General features: G+C 39.4%; 2 protein-coding genes across 2 annotated transcripts; both read left to right on the plus strand.

Annotated features, from left to right (window-relative positions):
- The first annotated feature begins 8,658 nt into the window (after positions 1 to 8,658).
- LOC130934148 (uncharacterized) lies at positions 8,659 to 9,303 on the plus strand. Its single transcript, XM_057863736.1, has one exon. The coding sequence runs from the start codon at positions 8,659 to 8,661 to the stop codon at positions 9,301 to 9,303; it is 645 nt and encodes a 214-aa protein (XP_057719719.1).
- A 7,787-nt stretch (positions 9,304 to 17,090) lies between these two features.
- Positions 17,091 to 18,547, plus strand: LOC130934150 (uncharacterized). Its single transcript, XM_057863737.1, has 2 exons — positions 17,091 to 17,280; positions 17,655 to 18,547. Exons 1-2 carry the CDS (start codon positions 17,091 to 17,093, stop codon positions 18,545 to 18,547), a joined length of 1,083 nt encoding a protein of 360 aa, XP_057719720.1.
- The last annotated feature ends 2,676 nt before the right edge of the window (positions 18,548 to 21,223 follow it).

A 21,223-nucleotide genomic window follows, 5' to 3' on the forward strand; every position in this document is an offset into this window, starting at 1 on the left:
AGTTCTCTGAATCCAAGTATCTAGTTCACTAATGAGCAAGGGAGGTTCACTTTCCCAAGTCTCATTACCAAACAGCTTGGCATTCAGTTTCATGATAGCTCCCAAGTATTGAGCAACTTGCTCTCCAGTCACATCTTCATTCTCTTCAGAGGATGAATATTCTTCAGAGCTCATGAATGGCAGAAAGAGATTTAAAGGAATCTCTATGGTCTCTAGATGAGCCTCAGATTCCTCAGGATCCTTAATAGGAAACTCCTTCTTGCTTGAGGAACGTCCCAGGAGGTCTTCCTCACTAGGATTTTCGTCCTCCTCCTCCTTTGTGCATTCGGCCATATTGACTATGTCAATGGCCTTGCACTCTCCTTTTGGATTTTCTTCTGTATTGCTTGGGAGAATACTGGGAGGAGTTTCAACAACTTTCTTACTCAGCTGGCCCACTTGTGCCTCCAGATTTCTAATGGAGGATCTTGTTTCATTCATGAAAATGAAAGTGGCCTTTGACAGATCAGAGACTATATTGGCTAAATTAGAATTGTTTTGTTCAGAGTTCTCTGTCTGTTGCTGAGAAGATGATGGATATGGCTTACTATTGTTCAGCCTATTGCGTCCACCATTGTTAAAGCCTTGTTGAGGCTTTTGCTGATCCTTCCAGGAGAAATTTGGATGATTTCTCCATGATGAGTTATAGGTGTTTCCATAAGGTTCACCCATGTAATTAACCTCTGCCATGGCAGGGTTCTCAAGATCATAAGCTTCTTCAGAAGCTGCCTCTCTAGTACTGTTGGATGCATGTTGCAATCCATTCAGATTTTGAGAGATCATGTTGACCTGTTGAGTCAACACTTTGTTCTGAGCCAATATGGCATTCAGAGCATCAATTTCAAGAACTCCTTTCTTCTGAGGTACCCCATTGTTCACAGAATTCCTCTCAGAGGTATACATGAACTGGTTGTTTGCAACCATGTCAATGAGTTCTTGAGCCTCTTCAGGCGTTTTCTTCAGGTGAATAGATCCACCTGCAGAATGATCCAATGACATTTTCGAAAATTCAGAGAGACCATAATAGAATATGTCTAATATGGTCCATTCTGAAAACATGTCAGATGGACATCTTTTGGGCAGCTACTTATATCTTTCCCAAGCTTCATAGAGGGATTCACCATCTTTTTGTTTGAAGGTTTGAACATCCACTCTCAGCTTGCTCAGCTTTTGAGGAGGAAAGAACTTATCCAAGAAGGCAGTGACCAGCTTATCCCAGGAGTCCAAGCTATCCTTAGGTTGTGAATCCAACCAGATTCTAGCTCTGTCTCTTACAGCAAAAGGGAAAAGCATGAGTCTGTAGACTTCAGGATCAACTCCATTCGTCTTTACAGTCTCACAGATTTGCAAGAATTCAGTTAAAAACTGATAAGGATCTTCAGATGGAAGTCCATAAAACTTGCAGTTTTGTTGCATTAAAGCAACTAGTTGAGGCTTAAGCTCAAAGTTATTGGCTCCAATGGCAGGAATGGAGATGCTTCTTCCATCAAACTTGGACGTTGGCTTAGTGAAGTCACCAAGCATTCTCCTTGCATTATTATTATTATTTTCAGCTGCCATCTCTTTCTCTTGTTCGAAAATTTCTAGAAGGTCTCTTCTGGATTGTTGTACTTTAGCTTCTCTTAATTTTCTCTTCAGAGTCCTTTCAGGTTCTGGATCTAATTCAACAAGAGTGCCTTTATCCCTGTTCCTGCTCATATGAAAGAGAAGAAAACAAGAAACGAAAGAGGAATCCTCTATGTCACAGTATAGAGATTCCTTTGTTAGTAGAAAAAGAAGGGAGTAGAGGAATGAAGAAGAGGGTTCGGATTTTAGATGAAGAGAGGTGAAGAGAAGTGTTAGTAATTAAATAATTAAATAGAAGAAGAAAAGAGGAGGGAGAATTCGAAAATAATTTTGAAAAAGAGTTAGTGATTTTCGAAAATTAAAGATAAATGTAATTGAAATTAAAATTTGAAACAATTAGTTAATTAAAAAGAATTTTTGAAAAAGAGAGAGATATTTTCGAAAATAGAAGAGAGAGAAGTAGTTAGGTGGTTTTGAAAAAGATAAGAAACAAACAACAAGTTAGTTAGTTGATTGAAAAAGATTTGAAAATCAAAATTGAAAAAGATAAGAAGATAGTAAGTTAGATAAGATATTTTTGAAATCAAATTTTGAAAAGGATAAAATAAAAAGATAAGATTTTTAAGAAAAAGATATTTTGAAAAAGATTTAATTTTTAAAATGACTTAACTAACAAGAAATTACAAGATAAGATTCTAGAATTTAAAGATTGAACCTTTCTTATCAAGAAAGTAACAAACTTCAAATTTTTGAACCAATCACATTAATTGTTAGCTAATTTTCGAAAATTAGATATAAGAGATAAGAAAAAGATTTTTTTTTTTGAAAAATAATTTTTAAAATTTTCGAAAAATAGAGAAAAAAATGAAAAAGATATGATTTTTGAAAAAGATTTTGAAAATATAAGATTTTTTTAAAATTGAAATTTTGACTTGACTTGTAAGAAACAACTAATTTTGAAAATTTTTGACCAAGTCAATCCCAAAATTTCGAAATTTTGGAGGGAAATAAGGAAAAGATATTTTTGATTTTTAAATTTTTAAAGAAAAACACAAAAATGACCCAAAACATGAAAATTTTGGATCAAAACACAAGATGCATGCAAGAATGCTATGAATGTCAAGATGAACACCAAGAACACTTTGAAGATCATGATGAACATCAAGAACACATTTTTGAAAAATTTTTTATGCAAAGAAAACATGCAAGACACCAAACTTAGAAATTTTTAATGCATGAAAAATATGAATGCAAAGATGCACATGAAAAACAAGAAAAGACACAAAACAAGAAATCATCAAGATCAAACAAGAAGACTTGTCAAGAACAACTTGAAGATCATGAAGAACACTATGAATGCATGGGATTTTCGAAAAAATGCAAGAAAAATTTTAAAAGCATGCAATTGACACCTAAACTTAAAAATTAACACAAGATTCAAACAAGAAACACAAAATATTTTTGATTTTTATGATTTTCTAAATTTTTTTTGGATTTTTATTAATATTTTCGAAAATAAAGTTAGAAAAACGAAAAAATAAAAAGAAAAAATTTTGAAAAAGATTTTTGAAAAGAAAAATTACCTAATCTGGGCAACAAGATGAACCGTCAGTTGTCCATACTCGAACAATCCCCGGCAACGGCGCCAAAAACTTGGTGGACGAAATTGTGATCATTCTTGTATCATTTGTGATCAATGTTCTAATCGTGGCTCTTGTTAAATTCACAACTCCGTTCAACTAACCAGCAAGTGTACTGGGTCGTCCAAGTAATAAACCTTACGTGAGTAAGGGTCGAATCCACAGAGATTGTTGGTATGAAGCAAGCTATGGTCACCTTGCAAATCTCAGTTAGGCAGATTAAACATTATTTATGGGTTTGAGGATTAATAATAAAATAGAAATAATAAAAGGGATAGAATACTTATGCAGATTCATTGGTAGGAATTTCAGATAAGCGGAATGGAGATGCTGTAGAGCTCACGGACGCCTGCTCTCCTACTGCTTCTACTCAATCCTTCTTACTCCTTTCCATGGCAAGCTTTGTATAAGGGTTCACCATCAGCTGTGGCTACTTTCAATCCTCTCGGGAAAATATCCTATGCGGCTGTCACTCGCACAGCTAATCAGTCTGGAGGCATCACCCATGGTTGATGGCTACATCCCATCCTCGTAGTGAAAACTAATGCTCACGCACTCTGTCACAGTACGGCTAATCACTGGTTGGTTCCTGCTCCTACTGGAATAGAATCCCTTGGTTCTTTTGCGTCTGTCACTAACGCCCAGCAGGTTGCAAGTTTGAAGCACGTCACAGTCATTCATTACCGGAATCCTACTCGGAATACCACAGACAAGGTTAGACTTTCCGGATTCCCAGGATCCTACTCGGAACACCACAGACAAGGTTGGACTTTCCGGATCCTCATAAATGCCGCCATCTATCTAGCTTATACCACGAAGATTCTGTTGGGGAATCTAAGAGATACACATTCAAGCTCGTTTGCATGTAGAACGGAAGTGGTTGTCAATCACGCGCGTTCATAAGTGAGAATGACAATGAGGGTTATCTAACTCATCACATTCATCATGTTCTTGGGTGCGAATGAATATCTTGGAATAAAACTAAGATAGCATTTGAATAAAAGAAGATAGAATTTCATTAATACTTGAGGTACAGCAGAGCTCCACACCCTTAATCTATGGTGTGCAGAAACTCCACCGTTGAAAATACATAAGCAAAGGGTTCAGGCATGGCCGAATGGCCAGCCCCCAAAACGTGATCAATGATCTCCTAAGATGAAGAATAAAACAAAACTGAGACCAAAGATGTCTAATACAATAGATAAATGTCCTATATATACTAGACTAGCTCCTAGGGTTTACATGAGTAAGTAATTGATGCATAAATTCACTTCCTGGGCCCACTTGGTGTGTGCTTGGGCTGAGCTTGATCAATTCACGAGTTGAGGCTTCTCTTGGAGTTGAACTTCGAGTTATGACGTGTTTTGGGCGTTCAACTCCGGATCATGACGTTTTTCTGGCGTTTAACTCCAGACAGCAGCATGTACTTAGCGTTCAACGCCAAGTTACGTCGTCATTCTTCGGATAAAGTATGGACTATTATATATTGCTGGAAAGCCCTGGATGTCTACTTTCCAACGCCGTTGAGAGCGCGCCAATTGGAGTTCTGTAGCTCTAGAAAATCCATTTCGAGTGCAGGGAGGTCAGAATCCAACAGCATCAGCAGTCCTTTTGTCAGCCTTTTTCAGAGTTTTGCTCAAATCCCTCAATTTCAGTCAGAATTTACCTGAAATCACAGAAAAACACACAAACTCATAGTAAAGTCCAGAAATGTGAATTTAACAGAAAAACTAATGAAAACATCCCTAAAAGTAGCTTGAACTTACTAAAAACTACCTAAAAACAATGCCAAAAAGCGTATAAATTATCCGCTCATCACAACCCCATTCAACAAGTCAGAATCTTAATGGTTCAAGAGTTCTATGCCAATGCATGGATCACCAAGAACCATGATCAAAGTGTGAACCCGGACCCAAAGAATTGGCTTACAATGGTTCGGGGGAAATGCTTAGATTTTAGTCCGGAAAATGTAAGGTTGGCATTCAACTTGCCCATGATGCAAGGAGATGAACACCCCTACACTAGAAGAGTCAACTTTGATCAAAGGTTGGACCAAATCCTCATAGACATTTGTGAAGAGGGCGCTCAATGGAAGAGAGATTCAAGAGGGAAGCCGGTTCAACTGAGAAGGCATGACCTCAAGCCCGTGGCTAGGGGATGGTTGGAGTTTATCCAACGCTCAATCATTCCCACTAGCAACCGGTCCGAAGCTACTATAGACCGGGCTATCATGATTCATAGCATCATGATTGGAGAGGAAGTAAAAGTTCATGAGGTTATATCCCAAGAACTTTATAAGGTGGCGGACAAGTCCTCTACCTTGGCAAGGTTAGCCTTCCTTCATCTCATTTGTCACCTCTGTAATTCAGTTGGAATTAACATAGAGGGAGACATCCTCATTGATGAGGACAAGCCCATCACTAAGAAGAGGATGGAGCAAACAAGAGATCCCACTCATCAGGAAATCCCTGAGATGCCTCAAGGGATGCACTTTCCTCCACAAAACTATTGGGAGCAAATCAACACCTCCCTAGGAGAATTGAGTTCCAACATGGGACAACTAAGGGTGGAGCACCAAGAACATTCCATCCTCCTCCATGAAATTAGAGAAGATCAAAGAATCATGAGAGAGGAGCAACAAAGGCAAGGAAGAGACATTGAGGAGCTCAAGCACTCCATAAGATCTTCAAGAGGAAGAACAAGCCGCCATCACTAAGGTGGACCCGTTCTTTAATCTCCTTGTTCTTTATTTTTCTGTTTTTCGAAAATTATGCTTTATGTTTTATTTATGTTTGTGTATTATGATCATTAGTGTCTTAGTGTTTATGCCTTAAAGTTATGAATGTCCTATGAATCCATCACCTTTCTTAAATGAAAAATGTTCTTAATTGAAAAAGAGAAGAATTGCATGAATTTTGAATTTTATAATAGATTAATTATTTTGATGTGGTGGCAATACTTTTGACTTCTGAATGTATGCTTGAACAGTGCATATGTCTTTTGAATTTGTTGTTCATGAATGTTAAAATTGTTGGCTCTTGAAAGAATGATGAAAAAGGAGACATGTTACTGAGGATCTGAAAAATCATAAAAATGATTCTTGAAGCAAGAAAAAGCAGTGAATTCAAAAAAAAAAGAAGAGCAAGCAGAAAAAGCCAATAGCCCTTTAAACCAAAAGGCAAGGATAATAAAAAGGATCCAAGGCTTTGAGCATCAGTGGATAGGAGGGCCTACAGGAATAACATCCTGGCCTAAGCAGCTAAACCAAGCTGTCCCTAACCATGTGCTTGTGGCGTGGAGGTGTCAAGTGAAAACTTGAGACTGTGCGGTTAAAGTCGTGATCCAAAGCAAAAAGAGTGTGCTTAAGAACCCTGGACACCTCTAATTGGGGACTCTAGCAAAGCTGAGTCACAATCTGAAAAGGTTCACCCAGTTATGTGTCTGTGGCATGGATGTATCCGGTGGTAATACTGGAAAACAGAGTGCTTTGGGCCACGGCAAAGACTCATAAAGTAGCTGTGTTCAAGAATCATCATACTTAACTAGGAGAATCAAAAACACTATCCGGATTCTGAGTTCCTATAGAAGCCAATCATTCTGAACTTCAAAGGATAAAGTGAGATGCCAAAACTGTTCAGAGGCAAAAAGCTAAAAGCCCCGCTCATCTAATTAATACTGATCTTCATAGATGTTTTTGGAATTCATTGTATATTCTCTTTATTTTATCCTATTTGATTTTCAGTTGCTTGGGGACAAGCAACAATTTAAGTTTAGTGTTGTGATGAGCGGATAATTTATACGCTTTTTGGCATTGTTTTTAGTATGCTTTTAGTATGTTTTAGTTAATTTTTATTATATTTTTATTAGTTTTTATTTAAAATTCACTTTTCTGGACTTTACTATAAGTTTGTGTGTTTTTCTGTGATTTCAGGTATTTTCTGGCTGAAATTGAGGGACCTGAGCAAAAATCTGATTCAGAAGCTGAAAAGGGCTGCAGATGCTGTTGGATTCTGACCTCCCTGCACTCTAAGTAGATTTTCTGGAGCTATAGAAGCCCAATTGGCACGCTCTTAATTGCTTTGAAAAGTAGACATCCAGGGCTTTCCAGAAATATATAATAGTCCATACTTTTCCCGAAGTTTTATGGCCCAAACAGGCATTCCAAGTCAGCTTTAGAATTCCCGGCGTTAAACACCGGAACTGGCACAAAAGTGGGAGTTAAACGCCCAAACTGGTACAAAAGCTGGCGTTTAACTCCAAGAAAAGTCTCTACACATGGAAGCTTCAATGCTCAGCCCAAGCACACACCAAGTGGGCCTGGAAGTGGATTTTTACGTCATTTACTCATTTCTGTAAACCCTAGGCTACTAGTTCTCTATAAATAGGACCTTTTGCTATTGTATTAAGGGGGATCTTTCAATCTTCGGATCATCTTTTGATCATGTTTTTATGATTGAACCCTTTTTGGGAGGCTGGCCACTCGGCCATGCCTAGACCTTGTTCTTATGTATTTTCAACGGTGGAGTTTTTACACATCATAGATTAAGGTGTGGAGCTCTGCTGTACCTCGAGTATCAATGCAATTACTATTGTTCTTCTATTCAATTCGGCTTATTCTTGTTCTAAGATATCACTTGTTTCTCAACTTGATGAATGTGATGATCTGTGACACTCATCATCATTCTCACCTATGAACGTGTGCCTGACAACCACCTCCGTTCTACCTTAGATTGAGTGGATGTCTCTTGGATTCCTTAATCAGAATCTTCGTGGTATAATCTAGAATCCATTGGCGGCCATTCTTGAGAATCCGGAAGGTCTAAACCTTGTCTGTGGTATTCTGAGTAGGATTTAGGGATTGAATGACTGTGACGAGCTTCAAACTCGCGATTGTGGGGCGTTAGTGACAGACGCAAAAGAATCACTGGATTCTATTCCGACATGATCGAGAACCGATAGATGAATAGCTGTGCTGTGACAAAGCGCGTTGAAAATTTTCACTGAGAAGACGGGACTATAGCCATTGACAACGGTGATGCCCAACATATAGCTTGCCATGGAAAAGAGTAAGAAGGATTGGATGAAGACAGTAGGAAAGCAGAGAGACGGAAGGGATAAAGCATCTCCATACGCTTATCTGAAATTCTCACCAATGAATTACATAAGTATCTCTATCTTTATTTTATGTTTTATTCATCTTTTAATTATCAATCCTCCATAACCATTTGAATCCGCCTGACTGAGATTTACAAGATGACTATAGCTTACTTCATACCAACAATCTCCGTGGGATCGACCTTACTCGCGTAAGGTTTATTAGTTGGACGACCCAGTGCACTTGCTGGTTAGTTGTGCGAAGTTGTGATAAAAAGTTGAGATTGCAATTGAGCGTACCATGTTGATGGCGCCATTGATGATCACAATTTTGTGCACCATCTTCCCATACCACCCACAAACCAATGGTCAAGTTGAAATTTCAAATAGGGAACTCAAGAGAATCCTTGAAAAAACTGTTGGAAACTCAAGAAAAGATTGGTCCAAGAAGCTAGATGATGCATTATGGGCTTATAGAACAACCTTCAAGACACCTATTGGCATGTCTCGATACCAATTAGTGTCTGAAAAGGCTTATCATCTAACAGTACAGCTTGAACATAGAGCATTTTGGGCTCTAAAGATGTTGAACTTTGATAATCAAGCTGCTGGGGAAAGAAGATTGCTACAACTCAATGAGCTAGAAGAATTCAGATCTCAAGCTTATGAAAATGCCAAAATTTACAAGGAAAAAGCAAAGAGGTGGCATGACCAAAAGCTAGCAAGAAGAGAGTTGGTAGAAGGTCAAAAAGTGTTGCTGTACAACTCAAGGCTCAAGTTCTTCCCTGGGAAGCTAAAGTTAAGATGGTCTGGACCCTTCACAACCCTTAAAGTGTCTTCCTATGGTCATGTAGAGCTTCTGGAGGACAAGACACAGAGGACTTTTACTATCAATGGCCACAGACTTAAGCATTATTTGGGAAACTCATTGGATGGGCAAAGAGTGAGCTTTAACCTCAGCTAAGGAGGAAGGAACGTCAAACTAGTGACGTTAAAGAAGCGCTAGTTGGGAGGCACCCCAACACTCATATCCTTTCAATTTCCTTCTTTCTAGAAGTAGTCTATGTTGTTAACTTAGGTAGTTTAATTTTCAGTCCTATGTGTTAGTTAATTAGTTGATAGTTCTTTGATTTATTTCTAGTTTGCTGGAAGTGCAATGTTGCATGTTACACTAATTGAGGTTGATTAATTGGGCTGAAGAACTAGCTAAAAAGCTAAGTTTGGTGTGGCCACTAACCCACTTAATTTAGGCTTACAACAAAACTTAACTAAATTACTCTTGGGAGTAAGCCCAAAATTAAGTTTGGTGTAGCCACCATCATAAGAAAGTCATAAGCTACAACCCAATTGATTCATATTTGAAAGCAATTAGTAGATTGGTGGGTGCATAAATGGACACTTTATTGTGTACATAGGGATTGGAAGTGGAAGAGTGTGAAAGAATTAAATTTATTCCACCCATTATGTACACATTAAAGTCCAATCATGAAACCAATTTACCATATGCAATGAATTTAAGTTTGGTGTCCCAAAAAACACCCATTAATTGCCTTTTAAGTAGAGGAATATGAAGTAATTTTTTGTGATTACTGATGGGGGTATCAAATTGTGTTTTTAGGAAAGAGTTACTTACACTTTGATAGCTCATTAAGTCAAAAAGTCAAAGTGTACTTAGACTTTGGAACTCAAACACCTAAAGAAAGCTAAAGGGATAGGGGTTGGTGCCTCTTCCCATGCTGGGCGCCACTCCCAAGTGGGAAAACATTTAATTCTTTTCACTTCCCACCTTCCAGATCCCTCTTTTTACTACTATAAAAACCACTCACCTTTCCAACCATTCCCACACTACAAACCTCATCCCTCACAACCCAAACACCCCTCTGTACTTCTTGTTTTCTTCCTTTCTTTCCCTTTTCATTCTTAATCTCTTGATTGGGACAAAAAAGTCTTATGTTTGGTGTTGACGCAAATCTTTGATTTGCTCTCTTTCTTTACTTCTTTCTTTAACCCTTCATCAACCTTTTAAAGCCTCTCTTCTCACCTCAATGGCACCACCAAGAGCCTCCTCATCAAAGAAAAGGAAGACCAAGGAAACTGGCTCCAGATCATCAAGCTTTAATGAGCACAAGTTCCTCTCACCATTCAACCAAAACCAATTCTATGGGTAGGTGAGTGAGAGGCAAATCATTTCCGAAGTTGGTTTCCAATTAGGGAGGAATGAACACATAGAGATCAACATAGAGATCAACAACAGAGGATGGGCACTCTTGTGCAACCCACCAAAGAAGGTGGTGGAGAGCTTAGTTAGGCAATTCTATGCCAATGCTATGCCAGTAGCCTGGGTAGCCCTATGAGTATCTAAGCTATGTGAGGGGGAAGACTATTGACTATAGCCCCTCCAACATAGATAGAATTCTGATGGTGAAGCGCACAAATTTCACCCGGAGCTATGAAGAGAGGGTGAAGCAACAAGATCCTGGATTTGAAGAAATTTTGAATGAAATCTGTGTTCTTAATGTGCAATGGATCAACGACAATGATGGAAGGCCAAACCAATTCAGGAAAAGAGACTTGAGCCCCTAGCCTAGAGTGTGGCTAGATTTTGTGAGGAGATCCCTCATCCCCACCTCCAACAATTCAAAGGTTACTTTGGAGAGACATGTGCTCATATACAGCATCATGAGAGGGAAGAATGTTAATGTGGGGGACATGATTGCCAACAACATTGATAGGGTGCTGAAAGGCACCAAGGACAGCACCAGACATACATTTCCTAGCATCATTCAAAGGCTTTGTGATGAGGCTGGGGTGGAGAAAATAATTGATGAAGTTTTGGTGGATCCAGAAAAGCCAATAACTGCTAAGAAGATGGCTAAAGTGGTGGCCATTAACCCACTACAACAAAGAGCCAGGGAACACAGGGCTCATGTGCAAGAGCCACAAGGGCCAGCACAATATGAGGAGGCTTTCATTCAACCACCATATCTGCCACTTCCACCACCAGTGCAACAATTTCCTGAATGTTTCAACTGGGAGCAAATGCAAGGAGATATTCATCAAATGCAAGGAGAAATAAACCACTTGAGAGAAGATGTAAGCCAACTGAGGGAGCAACAAAAACAATGGGACCAAATGCAAGAAAGCATTCAGCATCTCCAAGGAAGCATGGAGTATATGAAGGAGCAACAAGACCAGTTCCACTTGGGAGAAATGCTTACCCTCAACACAATTATGGAGCAACAATGAGAGCAATAGGGGAATCTTGCTGAATTTAGAGCCCTTTCTAAGGCCAGAACCATAGCAAGAAGGCAATATGACTGCTATGCACAAGCAAAGTTGAATCACTTGTGCAATGCAGTAGCCAACATGACCCCCACCTATCCAACATTTATGCAAAAGATGGAAGAGCTCATTGCAAGGCAAGAAGAAATTGTGGATAAACACATAGAGAAATAAAGAACTTACATGAGGAGGTTGGGCATTTGAAAACCAAAAGACACCTCTACACAAGAAAGAGGATCCAAGAGGAATGATGGTGATGAGTCCTCCTCCAAGAAAAAGGGCCAATGAATTGAAGCCACTCCAAGAATCAAAGGTTGTTGAGTCCACGGTTACATCTTATCTTTCCTGCTTAATAGTTTGTTTGATTATCTAGTTGTTATTTAGTTTCTTTATATTTTAAGTCTTTTTATGAGTCCTCTGAAATTGTGTTTTAAGTTTGAGAAATAAAATGCTTTGTTGTTCAATTTTCATAACATCAATAAAAGTAGTTTGTTTTCATAAGAGTCAGTGATGAGTTGTTGCAAAAATAAGAGTAAAGAGACTAAGACCAAGTGAGATAATTCAAGACTAAGAGATGAGGAACCAATTATAGAACCTTGAATGAATTTATATGTTAGGTGAGATCTTAGACTAATCAATGGTTCAATTATTTAGCTTAGCCTTATATATATACCCTTACCCTTACCTTAGCCCCATTACAACCTTGAAAAAGACCTCATGATGTTTGTATGTATACATTAAATATTTGTTGATTGGTTAGATGAAGAACAAAGTTTAGAAAGCATGATTAGAGAAGAATAGAGTGATCACCCTATACACTTGAGAGTTAGAGTGATATACACTACCAGTAAGGGTTCAATGCTTGATTCTATGTTCCCTGCTTTCATTAGCTATATTCTTACAAGTTTACTTACTTTTTATTGTATAATTTGAATTAGTGGAATTTGATTCATATTTGTCTTGAAGAACTTATTTACTTTTAACCAAGTAGGTAGAAACATTTTGCATGTAATTGCATTCTCATAGATAGGTTGCATTGCATACTCTCTATCATTCATCTTCACTTCTTTATAGCTTCTCTTAAGCTTAGCATGAGGACATGCTAATGTTTAAGTGTGGGGAGGTTGATAAACCACTATTTTATGGTTTATCTTGTGCTTAATTGAGTGGATTTTATTAATCTTTCATACATTTGTTCATATGATTTCCATGTTTTACAATTCCTTCCCAGAATTTGTTCTATGAATGAAAACATGCTTCTTTAGTTTTTATTTTCTTTTATTTAATTTTCTCTTATTACCATTAGATGCCTTGATATGTGTGTTAAGTGATTTCAGGGATTACAGGGCAGGAATGGCTTAGAGGATGGAAAGGAAGCATGCAAAAGTGGAAGGAGTATAAGAAGTTGAAGGAACTGCAAAGCTGTCAGCCTGACCCTCTCACACTAAAACGATCATAACTTGAGCTACAGAAGTCCAAATGATGCGGTTCCACTTGCGATGAAAAGCTAACATCCGGGACTTCAATTTGATATATAATTCGCTATAGTGGCCATAAAGTTAGGTAACGCGAACGCATGCTCCACACAGATGCGTCGCATCTGCGAAAATCAACGTGGCAGAATTCGTTTCCAGCGAATCCTGGGCTAATTCTGGCCTAGTTTCAAGCCCAAAAAATACAGATTAAATGCTGCAAAGTGGAGGAATGAAGATAAATGACTTACAACACACTTTTCATAATTTTAGATGTAGTTTTTAGAGAGAGAGGCTCTCTCCTCTCTCTTAGGATTTAGGATTAGGATTTTTAGAATTTAGGAATATTTCTTCTTCATCTCAGGTTCAATGTTCTTATTTATTTATTTTCTCTTTTATTTTTTTAATGACCATTCATGTTATGATTTTCTTTATTTGATATAAATTGAGGTAATTTAGACTCATGATTGCTTTTCCCTATTTTTAATTTAGATTATTTACTATTGGCTTTGGTTGATTAATTGGTAACTCTTGAGTTATCAAACTCATCGTGATTGATGATTATCATTCTTGCTGATTAATTTAGATTCCTATAACTCTAGTCTTTCCTTAAGGAGTTGACTAGGACTTTAGGTGTTAAATTAATTTGTCCACTTAACTGACCTTCATAGTTAGAGGTTGACTTAGTGGTAGCAAAAATATAATTCTCATCACCATTGATAAGGATAACTAGGATAGGACTTCCAGTTTTCATACCTTGCCAAGAGATTTTCTAATTATTAATTTATTTTTCTTATTAATTAAATTATTTGCTCAAACCTTTTCAAAACCCCAAAATATACCTTTGCATAACCAATAATAAATCATACTTCCCTACAATTCCTTGAGAAGACGACCCGAGGTTTAAATACTTCGGTTATCAATTCCAAAAGGGTTTGTTAGTTGTGACAACCAAAACGTTTGTAAGAAAGGTTGATTGCTTGGTTTAGAAACTATACTTGCAATGAGAATTTATTATAACTTCTAAACCATCAATCTTCAGTTCTTCAATGATCATGAGGTACTAAAAGTTAGGCTACTATAATTTTCGAGGATGAATTTGAGTAATTATTAACTTTAGAGATCACTTTGAGACTCGAGTGCAAGTTCAAGGACTACTTTCAGAATTAACTCTCTCTTAAATTCTGGTAAGCATGGGTGATGAAAAACGTAGTCTTTGATCATGAATCACATCACTTAAAAAGTACATACACCCTATTTTTAAATGCTGAAAGTGTAGTTTATGATATAGAAAAGTGTAGCTTTGAGAATAGGCAACGACCAAATAAACATCCTCTACTAAAGCGTCTCCAAAGCCAAAAAATATGTAGTCTTTGCCAAAAATATATTTTTTTTTTCATTTTAAACAATATTTTTTAAGAGTAATTGAATGGGTGATTTTTTTTGTAGTGAATATCCTAAAATTCACCCTTCATTAGTAGCCTTAGCTTCTCATAACATAATTTTTCTTTGGGAAAGTATAAGGAGCCAATGGAATACTTGTACATTGTGTACAATGGAGATTTATGAAGTATTAGAGATATAACCATTAGTGTTACCTTTTTTCATCAGCTGAAGCTGTTGGGATGAGTGGTATTGTGACATGGTATTAGAGCACTAAATCTAAAAGGTCAAGAGTTCTATCCTTGATGAACCCTAAAATTAGTTTAATTTTTTGGGAAGATGTTTATTATCCCTAGTACTCGGATGGTTCATTTTGTAACTCAATATACACATTGTACAAATAATTCATTGTCTCCCTAATGGGATCCTTTTTCTTTTTGACTTTTCAGTATTCACCGCTGAATTTTTCTTCAGCGGCTGCGTAGAGAGAACTCAGAAGGATTTAGAAAAATTCAGAGTGTCCTTCGGATGGTTCATTTTGTAACTCAATAGCCCATTGTACACATTGTACAAATAATTTATTGTCTCCTTAGCAGATCCTTTTTCTTTTTGACTTTTTAGTATTCACCGCTGAAATGTTTCCAAAGCAATTTCAAATCTTGAGTATGAGTAGAAGAAAAATGAGAGAGCGAGAGCGAGAGAGAGCGATAGCGAGGGGGGAAACACAGGGACGGGTATGGCTCACCTAGTTGACAAGGATCCACGGGTTTGGAATAGGGAAGAGTATTGACGGTTGGAACATGAGTCTTTCTCCATTTTTGTGGATCATCTTCCAGAAGACATCTCAAAGAGGGAGCTATTTCACTTGTTTAACTGGATTGGGCAGATCAACGATATCTATCTACCCAGAAACATAAGAATGGTGACATCTATATGTTTGCGTTTATACGGTACACGATGAGAGGAGGGGCATTGAAAGCCATGGCAGAAATGAATCGGCTGAGACTACGAGGGAAGGTTATAATGGTACAGGAGGCAAAATACAGAAGAACTTCTAACACCACATATGTCAGAAAGGAACGGGTTGGAGACGATCAGCACCACCGATCGAATCTAGAGCCACTGAGGGAAGAAGATGCCGAGCGCCAATTGTCGAATGCAAATGAGTTACCAACAAAGGAAACGGTAAGGATCATGCTTGGTAAAAGTGATATAAAACACGTGGAAGTTGCAATGGCGCCAGGAAACATGGAATGGCTGCAGAGAAGCCTTGTGGGTGTAACATTGGAGCCTATTGACTTCAACTCGTTGAGGAAAATACTGGCAATTTTCCTACCTTCTATTGTCCAAGTTCGGGAAATGGGGGCTTGCAAAGCACTCCTGACCTTTGATAGTGTTACGAGTGCGGATAAGGCGTACACCTTCAATTTGAATTTCCTTTTACAAACTTTTCACAGGGTTTGAAAGTGGAAGGAATCGGAGCGTTGTAAATCTCGTAGGGTTTGGCTAGAATGCTTCGGTGTTCCGTTGGCCGCTTCGTCTACCGATACCTTCAAACTGATAGGAGGACAGTAGGGAGCAGTTGTTAGATGTGCAAAGGAAACAGAATTGTGCTGCACATTCACGTCAGGCCGGGTTCTGATTGACACGTGTGTCATGGACGTAATTCAGGAGATGATTCATGTTACAGTTGATTCAGGTGGCTATGACGTCTTGGTAAAGGAGGTTGGTCGTGATGCGTGTGACATTATGTGTCAGGGGTCGTTTACTGATAATGATGCTAAAAACGGTGATATCTTGAACCGTGTTATTAACAACTCGACCTCCGAAACGGGTGCAGGGCCGAGCCAGTAGCTGGACTCAGCAAAGATGGACAACCAAGATGATGGGCTGATGATGGTGGTGCAACAGGGAGAGGAGGAAGACAAGGGCAAATTAGTAATTTCTAGAGATATTTTGAATGAGTGGTATAAATGCAGTGCAAATCAAAATCATGAAAAATTAGCAACGAACCAATCTGTTAATGACTGTAATCAAGGAATAGCTGTTTATGAAGGTGAAAATGGTGCGAGTGATGAGGCTAATTCGGCCAAAACATTAACATGTGAGTATGGTATTCTCTATAATGGGCTGAAAAAGTTTAATAGGCTGACAAGGACCACTATCAAGGAAAACCAACAAAAGAAGGCTATCCTAATGAAGGCTGGGCTAAGAGAGAAATACTCCTTTCAAGTCGATATTGGAAGCCAACGGGTGCTGGACATGACCCGGATGGATAGGGGACTCCTTTGAAGTGAATGGTGGATCCCAATTGGGCCGGCCTTCATCGAATGCTGGACTGGACCCGGTTGGGAAAGGGGACTCGGTGCTTCTCCTCCCTCCTGCACAGCGCCTGACGGATCTTGTTGACGGGACCTCCTTCGGGTGTTTTGACGATCGCGGGCTGGGAGATGCCGATAGGGCGAACTGGCGGCCTGCAGCTCCAAAAAGGCACCTGGGTAGAAGCGACGAGATCGCTGGAGATGGGGAGGCCGTCGGGGCTGGTAATGACAGTGGGAAGGGCCTCCCGTTCGGCCATGACGTGGGTGAGGGAACAACGGACGTTGCGGTATAGATGGTGGTTGAAGCAGCTGCCGATGGGAAGGGGTATGAAGTTGAGGTGGAAGGAGAGTTGCACGCAGCCCAGGACCCAGATTTTGGTGTGATGTTGGGGTACGTGGATCATGTGGTCGAAGCATGTGCGGGTCGAATGAATGGTTGGAACCGAGATGATGGATGTGGACCTAATGGCAGATCAGTGGAAAGTATTGGAGGCACTAGACAAGAGTAGCCTCATGGTGAGCAAGAAGATGGGGGCAGTGATTCCCAGTGCTTAGAGGACCAGATTTTAGAGAACAAATTGACTTGGGAGCTGGCCAGGGAATTAGGAGCTGTATTATGCAATGAAGAAGATGACATAATGGCAATCCTTTAGTCACAGAATGAAGAACTAGCACGTAAGTGGAAAATGGCAAAACAAAAGGCAAAGATAAGACGGTGCAGACCCAAAACCAAAAAACAGGTGTGTAAAATTAGTTCTAAATGAATTTCAGCTCTTAGAATGTTAGGGGGTTAAGGAGTGACGGAAAGATAAGAATGGTGAAGGAATTAAAACATAAACATAACTTGAGTTTGGTAGGCTTGATTGAGACTAAGCGACAGGTTGTGATGAGGTTTGACGTGGGGAGGATTTGGGGGGATAGTGAGGTAGGGTGGGAATATGTAGGCTCGGACGGTGCATCTGGTGGTCTTTTGTTGATATGGGATGAAATATTTCTTAAACTGAATAACTGTTATAAAGGAGAGAGGTGGTTATGCGTTGAAGGTATCCTGCTGAAGAATAATTTCCGTTGTGCTTTTTTCTTGGTCTATGGTGCGCATAGTAGAGAAGAGAAGAGTCATGTGTGGAATGAGTTGAGTTACATTACTGGCCTATGTCAGGTACCTTGCTGTTTCATGGGAGATTTTAATGAGATTGTGAATGTGGAAGAACGAAAAGGTACTGTTAGTTTGCCTCTATCTGCAGATGATTTCAGGAGTTGGATCCAAGACATGCACCTAGTGGATCTGCCACTTACGGACCGCAAGTTTACGTGGTTCCATGGCCATTCTTGTTGTTGGATTGATATAGCTATAGTTAGTATAGAATGGTTGGAGGAGTTCCCTGAGACCCGATTAAGGGGCGGACCTGGAGGCCTGTCAGATCACTGTCTAATCATTGTGGAAGATAACAGGATGAGGGGAGGGCCTAGGCCTTTTCGAAGTCTTGATTTGTGGTTTACACATGAAGGATTTCTCAGAATGGTCAAGGAGGAATGGCGAAGTCAAGGGGAATTGGAGTTTATAGAGAAATTGAAGGCCTTAACGGGCCCTTTGGGAAGGTGGCATAAGGAGAATTTTGGTGAGATGGATAAAAAGATCGCGAAGCTGGAGGAAGAGATTAAAAAGGTGGATGATATGGTAGGTAATAGGGTTTATGATGGGACTATCGACGCCAGAAGGAAGGCATTAGTCACATGCTGTGAGAGGTAGTATGTGATGAGCAGATAATTTATACGCTTTTTGGCATTGTTTTTAGCTAGTTTTTAGTAGGATCTAGCTACTTTTAGGGATGTTTTTATTAGTTTTTATGCAAAATTCACATTTCTGGACTTTACTATGAGTTTGTGTGTTTTTCTATGATTTAAGGTATTTTCTAGCTGAAATTGAGGGACATGAGCAAAAATCTGATAAGAGGCTGAAAAAAGGACTGCTAATGCTGTTGGATTCTGACCTTCCTACACTCAAAATGGATTTTCTGGAGCTACAGAACTCCAAATGGTGCGCTCTCAACTGCGTTGGAAAGTAGACATCCAGGGCTTTCCATCAATATATTATAGTCCATACTTTATTCGAGTTTAGATGACGCAAACTGGCGTTCAACGCCAGTTCTACGCTGCATTCTGGAGTAAAACGCTAGAAACACTTCACAAACCAGAGTTTAACACCAAAAACACGTTACAACTTGGTGTTTAACCCCAAGAGAAGCCTCTGCATGTGTAAAGCTCAAGCTCAGCCCAAGCACACACCAAAGTGGGCCCCGGAAGTGGATTTCTGCACTAAGACTTATTTCTATAAACTCTAGTAACTAGTTTAATATAAATAGAACTTTTTACTATTGTATTAGACATCTTGGTATGCGATTTTAGACCTTCATGGGGGCTGGCCATTCGGCCATGCCTGGACCATCACTAATGTATTTTCAACGGTGGAGTTTCTACACACCATAGATTAAGGTGTGGAGCTCTGCTGTTCCTCAAGTATTAATGCAATTACTATTATTCTTCTATTCAATTCAGCTTTTTCTTATTCTAAGATATTCATTACACTTCAACATAATGAATGTGATGATCCGTGACACTCATCGTCATTCTCACCTATGAACGCATGACTGACAACCACTTCCGTTCTACCTTAGAACGAGCGTGTATCTCTTAGCCTCCAATCCGAAAGATCGGAGTCTTCGTGGTATAAGCTAGAATCCATTGGCAGCATTCTTGAGAATCCAGAAAGTCTAAACATTGTCTGTGGTATTCCGAGTAGTATTCAAGGATTGAATGACTGTGACGAGCTTCAAACTCGCGAGTGTTGGGCGTAGTGACAGACGCAAAAGAATCACTAGATTCTATTCTGACATGATCGAGAACCGACAGATGATTAGTCGTGCTGTGATAGAGCATTTGGACCATTTTTACTGAGAGGACGGGAGGTAGCCATTGACAACGGTGAAACCCAACATACAACTTGCCATGGAATGGAGTACGAATGATTGGAGGAAGGCAGTAGGAAAGCAGAGATTCAGAAGGGACAAAGCATCTCCATACACTTATCTGAAATTCCCACCAATGATTTACATAAGTATCTCTATCTCTATTTTATGCTTTATTTATCTTTATATTCAAAAACTATTATAACCATTTGAATTCGCCTAACTGAGATTTACATGATGACCATAGCTTGCTTCATACCAACAATCTCTGTGGGATCGACCCTTACTCACATAAGGTATTACTTGGACGACCCAGTGCACTTGCTGGTTAGTTGTGCAAAGTTGTGACAAAGTGTGATTCACGTTTGAGAGCTCAAAGTCTATTGGCGCCATTGTTGATGATCACAATTTTGTGCACCAATATACGAGGAAAGAAATTCACTGGAAACAAATGTCTCAGTCTTGGCAAGCAAAGGATATAGACAGAAACATAAGATACTTCCACCATATAGCGTCCGCACGACAGAGGAATAACCGGATTGATGCACTGATTGTTAATGGCAAACTAGTAAGGAACCAAGCTAGGATCAAAATAGCTATTAGAGAGTTTTATAAAGATTTATATCATCAGGAGAGTTCTCCCAAGTTGGCGTTCAGAGATGGTCTAGTAGAAAGGATAGAGGAGGGAGAATCTATAACCTTGGAGGCAATGCTGTCGGCTGATAAAATCAGAGAGGCAGTGTAAGATTATGAGTCATCGAAGGCGCCAGGCTCTGATGGGTACAACATGAACTTCATTAAGAAGTGCTGGGATGAGATTGGGACTGAATTTATGGCAGCAGTGATGAGCTTCTTTCAGACGTCCAGGTTACCGATAGATTCTAACATTACATGGGTGGCGTTGGCCCCTAAGTTCATTGGCGCAAAGGAGATTAAAGACCTCAAACCTATTAGTATGGTTGGTTGTGTATACAAGGTTGTTTTAAAGGTTCTAGTAAGGAGGATGAGAGCAGTGATGCCAAGGCTGGTAGGGGAGACTCAGAGTGCTTTTGTGAAGGGTAGGAAAATACATGATGGGACTCTGATAGCGTGTGAAACAGTGGATTGGCTTAAAAAGAGAAAAAAGGAGGCGGTGAATATCAAGTTAGATTTCCAAAAAGCGTATGACAGAGTCAAGTGGAGTTTTGTGGATATTGTGCTGAAAAAGATGGGGTTTGGGAGCAAGTGGAGGGCGTGGATTATGGAGTGTGTGACTACAGCTTCTATGTCGGTCCTGATTAATGGCTCGCCATCGAAACCGTTTAAAATGGAAAGGGGCTTGAGACAAGGCGACCCGCTGTCTCCGTTCCTGTTTGTATTGGTTGTGGATGTTTTGCATAGAATGGTTGGTGAGGCTGTCAGGAACGAACGTATCTCTCCGTTGGTGGTTGGCCGAGACAGGGTGGAGTTATCACACCTAC

This window comes from Arachis stenosperma, chromosome 6, assembly GCF_014773155.1.
Source record: "Arachis stenosperma cultivar V10309 chromosome 6, arast.V10309.gnm1.PFL2, whole genome shotgun sequence".
Classification (NCBI taxonomy): Eukaryota; Viridiplantae; Streptophyta; class Magnoliopsida; order Fabales; family Fabaceae; genus Arachis; species Arachis stenosperma.

What these genes read in the sequence shown, in the direction of transcription:
- LOC130934148 (XM_057863736.1), top strand. Translation starts at nt 8,659, where the DNA reads ATGATCACAATTTTGTGCACCATCTTCCCATACCACCCACAAACCAAT.
- LOC130934150 (XM_057863737.1), top strand. Translation starts at nt 17,091, where the DNA reads ATGGTGGTTGAAGCAGCTGCCGATGGGAAGGGGTATGAAGTTGAGGTG. An exon ending in TAATGGCAGATCAGTGGAAA is followed by an intron (nt 17,281 to 17,654) that starts GTATTGGAGGCA and finishes TGAGTTTGGTAG; the next exon opens with GCTTGATTGAGACTAAGCGA.